This window comes from Sinocyclocheilus rhinocerous, unplaced genomic scaffold (assembly GCF_001515625.1).
Source record: "Sinocyclocheilus rhinocerous isolate Xijiao unplaced genomic scaffold, SAMN03320098_v1.1 scaffold815, whole genome shotgun sequence".
In the NCBI taxonomy this organism is placed as follows: domain Eukaryota; kingdom Metazoa; phylum Chordata; class Actinopteri; order Cypriniformes; family Cyprinidae; genus Sinocyclocheilus; species Sinocyclocheilus rhinocerous.
Window position 1 is genome coordinate 269,689 of NW_015659733.1, and position 11,723 is coordinate 281,411.

The following is an 11,723-nucleotide window of genomic DNA, read 5'->3' on the forward strand; positions in this document are numbered from 1 at the left end:
CGGACAAGCTGTCATTTGCAAAGACTCACATGTCCCCAGACCGTGATCTTCATCTGAACACTAAAAAAGGCTGGTGTAGGGCTGCACGATTATGACAAATATCATAATTGTCAATTATTCCCTTGAAATTGTAATTGCGATTATTAATTACGATTATCACAATTTACATTGAATGATGTTTATACCATTGTTTGATGCAACTGCATGCCGTATTTTTATATGAAAATAAGCAAGCTGAAAACACTGATTAATTGCCACTTTGAACGATTACGTAATTGTGGCATCCATAATTGTAATCGCGATTAGAAATTCGATTAATTGTGCAGCCCTACTGGTAAGGCAATCAGCTTTCATGTGATGCAGCCATTAGCGCGCTGAAATAAAAAAGACGTGATAGTAGTTTGCAGTAGGAGTTCAGTCGGGCAGGAAAAGGTGGAAAAGGCTGGAGAATTTCGCAGAGGCTTCTGTGCTTGTTGTGGTGGTTATCTGATGCTGGAGAGAGAGTTTTGATTAATGTTGTAAGTAGCCACCAGAGGCGTGCCGTTGCTGGTCATACAGTCCTGCTGAAGGGCTTCGAAGTAAGATGCTTGCACAGGTTTGTGACACTGCAGCACACGCCGGGCATCTTCTGTCTTAAACCACTCCCTCTTCCTCCCTGAGAACAACGAGAGGCACCAGAAAACCAGTCAACATAATGGCACGACCGCGCAGAATTACGGTGATCAGCAGCGGATTTTGAGACTGCGTTCTGAGCTGCTCTTATTTGTTTCTATGGCAATGCTTGTAACTGCAAAAATGGATCCATGTGCATCTTTGGCGTTGATTGGAGCAAACAAAAAAAACTCAAGCAAGTATAATTGGACAAAACAAAATTGCAAAAACATGCATATCGAAATTCAACTGATGCAGTTACTGCCACTTTCTAAATAAATTACGTAATTATGGGTTTGACGAAGTAAAGGCAGCAAAACAGTATTTTTTCTTACCAATATTTACTGAATCCTCCCAGTCCTCCAGAACTTCAGTGACGATGAGAACATAGACATACGTTCTATGCTTCCTGTCTCTGTTCTGTAAAGAACAACAACGTTTATTTCGGCAGCCTCATGGGAAATACTAAATCACAAGCAATAATTGCTACTGTTTTAGTGACACCTTAAAAATATGGCTGCAACTAATGATTATTTTGAGAATAAATCAATCTATTATTTCTTTGAATAATTGTATGCAATCAAATTATTACAAATTAATAATTGCAATTAAAAGAAGAATGTTATTTCACATTCTGCCCAATGTTGTTTCCCAAACAATGTGCAATTTAAAGGCAATGACAAATAAACGTAATGCTTGTATACATGTAAGCTATGTGATACATAATGTAAACATTACATTCTAAACAATTGTAAACATCAATTGCTGATCGCTTACCATTTTAAAATAACCAAATAAAAAAAGCCTCAAATGCATTAAACTGCAGACTTATATGCTTACATGCATTTGTTTGAAGTGCCACTGCACCACTAATACCATTGTTGTGGAGTCAATTTCTTTTTGACTGTTGATTATATCATCAGAAAACACTCACCTCAAAAACGCCTACCAATCGTCCTAATGTACCTTTGACTCCTGCCTGCGGGAATAAAACCAAAGTGTGAAACACTGAATTCAGGACATTTATAACATCCTGTAGCATTTTACAGCATCTTGAAACCTCTTATTTCAGCATAATCAGTTCTCTGCAGATAAATATGAAATAAGTTGGCACAGAAATCAGTGGAGTGGAGGATGGGGAGAGAATATTCCGTCCCTCCCATAGACGCTGCATTAGAAACACCCTCGCATTAGCGTTTAGGGCTGCACGATAAATCAAAATTAAATCGTAATCGCGATTAGGCAGAAGCTGCGATTGTCATGCATATCTTTCAGTGAAGCACGGTTCTGTGATCAGCAGTAAATCTCCACCCAAAGGCCAGAGGGTGCTCTCGCGAGGAAACTCCAAATACGCCTAGCAGAAGAAACCCAGGAAATCCCTATAGCAGTTGCTGAATAAACAGAAGATTCAACTGCTTTCATTGATTCAACGTGACAAATAAACACACGACTACGACAATATATGGTTTATCCGAGTTCGTCTTATTATAATTTTTATTATAATAAAGTATATAATAATGCAATGCTAATCGACATAGCCTTTATCACTGCTTAGAATACTATGAAATATGTTGCGTGCCTTACAGAAGGATTGACTTCAAACACTCGGCTGACGTTATGAAGTGAGTTTGGAGTAAAAACATGTTATTAAATGTGGTATTTTCAAATGCTTTCAGATGGAGCAGCATTTACTACACAGAGCCGTAGTTCACTGAGAAGCTACGCAAACAGCTTTCATAATGGCAGAACGATTTCATAATCGTACGATTACATTGTCCGCAATTTTTTTGCGTAGCTTGTCAGTGAACTACGGCTCTGTGTAGTAAATGCTGCTCCATCTGAACGCACGTGCTGGAGATTTACTACTAGTCACAGAACCGGCTTTACTGACGAGATGCGCATGATAATCACATTCGATTAATCGTGCAGCACTATTAGCGTTAACTAGTTTTTTTGTAAGTTGATGCAAAGGTGGTATAATACAAAGTATAGTGTTATAAATGTAAATACATTTAAAAAAAAATCTAAATATAAAAAACTTCGAGGATTTACGATGCTGATGACCGTTAAACGAGTCCTCACACTCTTGTGAAAAGGGTCCATTAACAGTGAACGATAGTATATTACTAATTAATTATAGTATAATTACAGTATATTAGTATACAAAGTATATAGTATATATAGTATATTAATACGATAGTATATTACTAATAATACTAATTACAGAAAACATAAATGCTGTAAAACTGTTGGTCATTACTAGTTAATGGAATTAATGTTAATGAATTAAACCTTACTGCAATGCTCGAGAATTCAGAATTGTGTAGAATTTCAATAGACCTCGCTTTGTTGAAATTCTACACAATTCTGAATTCTCCAGATTGCAAACCAGGAGTCCTCCACTGGACGCTCTCTGAGGAATGTAATTTGTGGAGATAAAATGTGCCGACCCAACACATAACGAGAGTTTGTGAGGAACGCGCACCTCCTCGCACACCTCCCTGACAGCAGCAGCACTGGGCTCCTCCTCGGGCTCCATCCCTCCTCCAGGAACGATCCATCTGTCCGGATGACTTCTGCTGCTCACCAGCAGCACCTGACACAGACACCACACACTGGGCATCAGGGCAACCTCTACACACCTCTCTCCTACGCCTCGTCACACGGTGCACACATTACTGGAGTAACTTCCGCCTACGCTGTAAACAATCAGCAAAAGGTTCACTCTATGAATGCAATAATATGCATTTTCAAAAACTGGGTACAATGAGGTGACATTATTTCACGCACACTTCAACCATCGCACATTAAAGGAAAATTTAAAAAGTGTAAAAGCATTAACAAATTACTTTCAGCATACCATGAATAACTCCTAAAGATCCTCCTTCTATCCGCAGCAATATTATGGATATGTTAAAGGTCCCATGACATGCTGCTTTTTGGATGCTTTTATATAGGCCTAAGTGGTCCCTAGTACTGTATCTGAAGTCTCTTTCCCGAAATTCAGCCTTGGTGCAGAATTTCAGCCACTACGAGCCAGTCCCACAATGAGCTTTCCTTAGGACGTGCCATTTCTGTGTCTGTAGCTTTAAATGCTAATGAGGAGGAGAGAGGCGGGGCAACTGCCATGCTTCGCTCGTTTGCAAGCCATGATGTCTCTCGAGGAAAAAAAAATATTGCGCTCGCCTCGCACGGTAGTAGCTAATTTTCTCATGGGCGGGCCAAATTCTCTGGGCGGGCAAAGCAGAGAAAGGGGAGGTAACCTTTCCCCGTATGACGACATAAAGGGAAGATTCCAGATTGGGCCATCTGAGCTTTCATTTTCTCAAAGGCAAAGCAGGATACCCAGGGCTCGGTTTACACCTATCGCCATTTCTAGCCACTGGGGGACCATAGGCAGGCTAGGGGAACTCATATTAATGTTAAAAAACCTCATAAAGTGAAATTTTCATGCCATGGGACCTTTAAATATCATTATAGTAATATGTCTATATTTCGCAACAATTGGATTATGCAGCATCCGTGTGAAAACAAACCTGGAAAGAGACATTTGCCGAGAAAAATGAAAGATCCTTAGTGCATTCCAGGGAATTATTCACGGTTTATATCGTAAATTAAACCGGGAGAGCAGACCACAAATGCACAGTAGCCTAAATGTTGTCTTTTTTCATCTGCTTACAGCGAAAAACAAAGGAAACATGAAAATAATCAGGAGGAAAATAACGCAGCGGGCTGAAAAGAGCTATTCTATAGATATCGTTGTTGCATCACGTCACATTAATAAACACGTAACGTTATTCTCCTGACTTCTGAAAAGGGCTGGGCGGTATATCGAGTGTGTACGATATATCGATATTTTCTTTATAAGCGATTCGATATGAGGCAATACCGTTTATATCGATATACAGTAAGTTAGTTTGATACGAGCAACATCTGAAAATATAGCGGAGGACACAGACTGAGCTGCTGCGGAGAAAGTGCATTATCCAGTTTTTTCTAAACATGTGACAAGCTTCATATTAAGGCCTTTAAAAACTGGTAAGACATAGTTTATAGTTTCGTTTCGCATATTAGTTTAAGCGGCTCAGCCCGTCTGCTCTGATAGAAAGATGACAGAGACGCTAGGCTACTCGCGCTGTTTAATGTGTTTGAGATGTGCTGTCTTCCTGAATGCATAACTTATATTTCACAGGTATATTCTCCATCTGTAAATGTTAGAAAGCCATGGACATATTTCCATTATTCTGTCCGAAGTGCACTGGGTCACAAACTTCAGTGAACGAGCGCCATTCGCGCCAAATAGACAGAACTCAATTAAATAGGAGCGCAATAATTCTGACTAAATATACATTTCGCTGAAATATTTGTAGTTGGACAATAAATGTGACATGTAACCTAGAATTTTAAACCTACAAGTAAGTCTATTTTTATGATAGCACTAACTGTAAAGTGACTGTAATGGGCTAATCAAAATAGCCTAACACAACTCTGTGCTTTTGTTCTCATTTATTTTCATTCTTAATTTAGTGAATTTAACTTCCGCTTTGAAAGCCTTATTTTTATTTTTGGATTGCAATGCTACAATGAAATGTGATTTTAACCTATTTTTGCACATAATATAAAGGCTTACATGGTTACATTCACTTTAGCCTTTAATATGTATTGTTTTGTTGGACATTGGGCGGTAATTGAAATAAATATATATTAAAGAAAAAATAATTTAATCCAAATATAAAAATACCGAGATATATACCGTGCATCGCAAATCGGCTAAAAAACACCGAGATATGAATTTTTGCCCATATCGCCCAGCCCTACTTCTGAAAATAGAAAATGAATGGAAATTTACAGCCCATTCAGTCAAAATGATGGATAAGGATTATTTGTAAATGCTACATAAATGGCATGAAAAAAAAAAACAAGATTAAAAATGATTTTAAATAACTGTGCTACTGTTAGTAATAACCTTTATTCTGTGGATATACACAGGTCAGAACCGGCCCACATGGTCTGAGAAACTAATCATCACTTTCTGACTTAATTCAATTTCCATTTCAGTTTATTAGTAAAGCAGCTGTCGAATATGACAGAATGAGTAACAAACCCTTATAATGAGTGAGAATCATGATTAAAGGCACCAGAAATATAAATGAATTAAATAGAGTTAAATAGAGTGAAACAAACAGTGTGCCTGAATTCTGTAACATCCTTAACATTGCAACACGAAAATAAATGATCCGCTTATACTAAATGACAACACTGTAACTACTTTAATGGTTGTTACTGTAGCATGATATCAGCCAGCACGGTTTTTAAAAAATGTCAATATCATGATACAGTGAGGGGAGCAGATTCAGATAATAAATGCAATACCACTGTAACGTTACTGATGATGATAGCCAATTATCATGCATTTGATATTTACATGATTATACTGCAATTATACTGCAAGATTAAAACATGGCATTTACACGTAAAATGTCCAACAAATTAAAGTTAAGACCACTTCATGAGTTGGTAAACATTTGAATGAGATCACAAATTCGCTTTGTTTTTAAAGTAGTGGCAATACCCAGATAGCAAGAACCTTTGGGCCAAATGTGGCCGATAGCTGGCATATATGGCTTAGATATGGCATGGCTGAACAGATATGGGCCAGATTGTTACCATATATGTTTTGCCATATGTTTAGAATTTGCGGGAAATGTTTGCTTGGTTCACAGCTCCTTTTGAGGTATATGGTCCAGATAACAAAAAACACATAAGAACCAAGTAAGGTTTAGCTATGGCTGACATTGGTAAACATCGACTTCTGGCTAACATTTGGATTACACTTGGAAAACGCATCAAGTTTGGCAGATGTCCGGCAGGCCACACCTCGTTGCTACGACTACCGCGCCTATTTGACCGAAAGGCGGCAATCTTCTTCCTTCACGGATTTTCCGTCACACAATTGCTTCAGGTAAGTGATATTTTGGCATTTTAAAGTAATTTTATTGAAAATATTCATCGTTATGTGTCAGCATTGGGAGTTATTAAGTCTTTAGTTATTTGTTTAATTGAGAAAAGCGTCGAGACAGAGTCGTAACGTTACTGGCGTAAATTACCACAGTGGCTAAGTTTTACTAAATAGGTGACATACTCTGTCGAAGACAAACAAACAGATGTGAGCAGAGATCGTTTACTCATACCCCTCACACAACTGTCCCTGTCCCTGCACACATTACTGAGTGCATGTATTTGGCGATATGTCTGTTAGTTTGAAGTGAATAAAGCAGCAGTCACCTCCTCCTCGCGCTCGCTGCGGAAGCACAGGCAGGCCGCGCGCTGCTTGTAGCCGTCTCTGTCGTAAGTGCGCGTCTGGCTGGACTTCAGCTTTATCATCGCGCTCAACCGATCAAAGTCCTCAACTGCTGCCAAGTCTGCGCCTCTCGCTGCGATCCCGCGCCCGCAAACCCTTCGAAAGGCCCTCCGCTAACAGCAATATTCCCTCCGTCGCTTCATTTTGTGAGTCTCGTGAGCTTATCTCGCACAGACGCCATTACGCTGAGCTCTGCGCAAACTGCGTTGCATTATGGACAGCCCCGAGGCGCGTTTGCTTTCGTGAATATGACGCTGCGCAGCAGAGGTGGAACCGGTTCAACGCGCAACAACGTTTACATATTGATGAATTCACTCACTTGCAGTAAAAATTATTATTAAGATTATTGAAAAAAATATTATTATCGTTTGTAAAAGCAACCGTCATTGTGGCATGATTATACGTCTTTATAACTTGACAGATGTCACAGACACCACCATACTACAAACAAAGAGTCAGGGGGCGGCCCGCGCTTTTTAGCCAATCAGAGAACGCACTCTGCCTGTCAATCACTTTGGACGCTTGGAATTATTATTATTATTATTTTTTTTTTTAATTAATGAAAATAGAACAAATAACAAACAGAGCATAGCATAAGACACTATTGAGCGGCTCCACGATCCGCCATTGCTGTAAAAAAACTGATCCATTGGAGTGAACGGAGTTGTCACAACTCTCTCTCTCTACAGCTCTGGAATTATGGATATAGGATTGGCTGCCATGCCTTTTAGAAGGCGTGGTTTTTAAACTATTTTTAAAGGAGTACTCAGAGGTTTAAAAGTATGATAGATAGACAGATAGATAGATAGATAGATGGATGGATGGATAGAAAAAATACAGAAAGCTAGTGTTAGAGTGTCAAGTGTTTTTTTTAATATGATATGATATTTAATATGATGTGATATATGATATGATATATTATGATATGATCAGTGTTGGGGGTAATGCATTACAAGTAACGCGAGTTACGTAATCAGATTACTTTTTTAAGTAACTAGTACAGTAACGCATTACTTTTTAATTTACAAGAAACTATCTAAGTTACTCTTTCTGAGTAACTTTCCCAAACACTGGATATGATATGATATGATATGATATGATATATTATGATATGATATGATATATTATGATATGATATATTATTGTATGATATGATATAATATGATATGATATATTATGATATGATATGATATATTATGATATGATATATTATTGTATGATATGATATAATATGATATGATATATTATGATATGATATGATATGATATGATATATTATGATATGGTATATTATTGTATGATACGATATAATATGATATGATATATTATGATATGATATATGATATATTATGATATGATATGATATGATATATTATTGTATGATATATTATAATATGATATAATATATTATGATATATTATGATATATGATATGGTATGATATATTATGATATGATATATTATTGTATGATATGATATATATTATGATATGATATGATATGATATATTATGATATGATATAATATGTTATGATATATTATGATATTATATATTATTATGTGATTTGATATGATATGATATATTATTGTATGATAAAATATGATATGATATGATATATTATGATATGATATGATATGATATATTATGATATGGTATTATTATATGATATGATTGATATGATATGGTATAGTGATATGATTTATATAATATGATATGATTGATATGATATATTATGATATTATATTATATGATTGATATGATATGATATATTGTGATATGATATATTATGATTGATATGATATGATATATTATGATTGATTGATATGATATGATATATTATGATATGATATATTATGATATGATTGATATGATATATTATGATATGATTGATATGATATTATATGATTGATAAGATATGATATATTATGATATGATATATTATGATTGATGTGATATATTGTGATATGATATATTATGATATGATTTATATGATATATTGTGATATGATATATTATAAGATATGATATGATTAATATATATTATGATATGATATATTGTGATATGATATATTATGATATATTATATGAAGTGATATATTGTGATATGATATATTATGATATGATGTGATATATTGTGATATGATATATTATGATAAGATTTGATATGATATATTATTATATGATATATTATGATTGATATGATATATTATGATATGATGTGATATATATTATGATATGATTTATATGATATTATATGATTGATATGATATGATATACTATGATAAGATAAGATATGATATATTATGATTGATATGATATATTATGATATGATGTGATATATTGTGATATGATATATTATGATTGATATGATATATTATGATGATATATTGTGATATGATATATTATATGATGATATGATTGATATGATATATTGTAATATGATTGATATATATTATGATATGATATATTATGATTGATATGATATATTGTGATATGATATATTATGATATGATGTGATATGATATATTATGAATATGATATATATTGTGATATGATATATTGTGATATATTATGATATGATGTGATATATATTATGATATGATTTATATGATATTATATGATTGATATGATATGATATACTATGATAAGATAAGATATGATATATTATGATAGATATGATATATTATGATATGATGTGATATATTGTGATATGATATATTATGATATGATATATGATATGATAATGCAGTGGCGACATCTGCTGTTCGTAGCGTTCATTGGGAACAGTTTAGCTCCTCCTCCAGCTCCACCATCGTCGTTTCGTTTTCACTGCAGGACTTGCTTTCCGTAAACACTGACAGTGGAGCTTTAATGTCAGACAAAACTCGGGACTTGTGTTATAATAACTGCATTTGGAGTCTGCTTATAGTGAAGTGACACTCCTCCGGCTCTTCTGACTGGATCAGGTGGGTTTGCTTTAACAGCTCGATGGTGAAGTTTGACTGGTCATGATGCTTTCACGTGAGTCAGCAGACGCAGCAGTGCTATTAGCGCTCTTAATTATCATGATGACATTGAGTCTATCATTACTGCTCACCATAGTAATGCAACTAACGTAGACAAATGGTAGCAGATAATGTCACTGAATGCGGTTTTTCCCCGCATATGCATGTGCAACATAGACGCTTTCTCGTTTTATTAGCCCTTGGCTGGACGTATTAAATCAAAATGTTATCTTTCCTTAATATAAATATAAGTTTGTATATTAAATGACTGATGATAGTCCTGTTGTGTCAACTGCTTTAGAAAACATGCTGCTTTGATGTACGACGGCACAATATGATTATGAATATAATATTTCTAAACCGTGGTATTTACATGGTACGTTAAACAATACCGCATTATATGCTCAAACACAGTATAACCATAATAGGCCTACACAATTCTCATTAAATGCTAAAAACTTTTATTATTGCAATAATATATTACTTAAAATTGCAAAACTATATTATGGTATTTTATTTGTACTGCTTTGATTTAAATGCAGATTTAAATAATAATAATAATAATAAATATGTGTACGTTTTACAACATTGCTGCATTACAGTAATGAGAGTAAACGAAATTACAAATAAGTAATTAAAAAAAATAAAAATCCAAACATTATGGTAATAAAGATTAAAGAGGGGAATTATTGTAAACAAATTGGCACAATTAAAAAAAAAAAAAAAATCTTTTCATTTCGAAGTGAACTGTGACCTGAACCTGTTTTGTGAGATTCACCCAGCGCAGTTAAAAGGTGTTGTAAAAGAGAAAGTATACGCCCAAGTAAATAATCTATCAAAAAAGAGTAAATATGAGAGATCTAATAGATAAAGTGCACACAACTCTGAAATAAAATGATTAACACTTTCTAGCTGTTTTCCAGCATTCCTGTCTGCGTCCTATTCCATAAATAAGTGTATTCTGTTGGATCTGACAGTGAAGGCAGAGAGACCATGTGGGAGTCACATGCGTGCAGAAGATGAGCAGTAAACAGATGCCAGGAGCACAGCCCCGGTCTGAGTGTGTTACACCATGAACAGCACCACTAACCCCCCTCACACCATCAGCGGAGACGCAGCCGTCAGCTACGTGCTGGTCCCCTTCTTCCTCATCACTGCCCTCGGGATCGTTGCAGCAGTGGTAGGTGCTGGCATATATAACAGCAAAGCAGCAGTGTTTACTAGGTAGCATGCATCAGTAGTGTTTACTAGGTAGCATGCATCAGCAGTGTTTACTAGGTAGCATGCATCAGCAGTGTTTACTAGGTAGCATGCATCAGCAGTGTTTAATAGGTAGCATGCATCAGCAGTGTTTAATACGTAGCATGCATCAGCAGTGTTTAATACGTAGCATGCATCAGCAGTGTTTAATACGTAGCATGCATCAGCAGTGTTTAATACGTAGCATGCATCAGGAGTGCTGACTAGGTAGCATGCATCAGCAGTGTTTACTACGTAGAATGCATCAGGAGTGTTGACTAGGTAGCATGCATCAGCAGTGTTTACTACGTAGCATGCATCAGCAGTGTTTACTAGGTAGCATGCATCAACAGTGTTTACTAGGTAGCACGCATCAGCAGTGTTTAATAGGTAGCATGCATCAGCAGTGTTTACTACGTAGCATTCATCAGCAGTGTTTAATACGTAGCATGCATCAGCAGTGTTTAATA

The 11,723-nt window shown here is 35.6% G+C and overlaps 2 protein-coding genes across 4 annotated transcripts in view; one reads left to right on the forward strand and one right to left on the reverse strand.

The window, feature by feature from the left end:
* Window positions 1–281: 281 nt before the first annotated feature.
* LOC107724214 (diphosphoinositol polyphosphate phosphohydrolase 1-like) lies at window positions 282–7,211 on the reverse strand. The gene is made up of 5 exons (XM_016533055.1): window positions 6,937–7,211; window positions 3,137–3,247; window positions 1,586–1,630; window positions 987–1,071; window positions 282–655 (listed from the first exon to the last, which is right to left on the reverse strand). Exons 1-5 carry the CDS (start codon window positions 7,033–7,035, stop codon window positions 483–485), a joined length of 513 nt encoding a protein of 170 aa, XP_016388541.1. The 5' UTR covers window positions 7,036–7,211; the 3' UTR covers window positions 282–482.
* A 2,614-nt stretch (window positions 7,212–9,825) lies between these two features.
* The window catches only part of smim29 (small integral membrane protein 29), a 5,492-nt gene continuing 3,594 nt past the window's right edge, over window positions 9,826–11,723 (forward strand). The window contains exons 1-2 of one of the 3 annotated variants that reach the window (XM_016533042.1): window positions 9,826–9,975; window positions 10,938–11,194. In XM_016533042.1, coding sequence (XP_016388528.1) covers window positions 11,087–11,194 — 108 coding nt within the window. In that variant the 5' untranslated portion in view covers window positions 9,826–9,975; window positions 10,938–11,086. Of the gene's footprint in view, window positions 9,976–10,926; window positions 11,195–11,723 lie in introns of those variants that run through there. The other 2 variants (XM_016533045.1, XM_016533043.1) reach the window with 2 other exon arrangements.

What these genes read in the sequence shown, in the direction of transcription:
- LOC107724214 (XM_016533055.1), bottom strand. Translation starts at nt 7,035, where the DNA reads ATGATAAAGCTGAAGTCCAGCCAGACGCGCACTTACGACAGAGACGGC. An exon ending in GATTGGTAGGCGTTTTTGAG is followed by an intron (nt 1,072 to 1,585) that starts GTGAGTGTTTTC and finishes TGTTCTTTACAG; the next exon opens with AACAGAGACAGGAAGCATAG. An exon ending in GGAGGATTCAGTAAATATTG is followed by an intron (nt 656 to 986) that starts GTAAGAAAAAAT and finishes CGTTGTTCTCAG; the next exon opens with GGAGGAAGAGGGAGTGGTTT.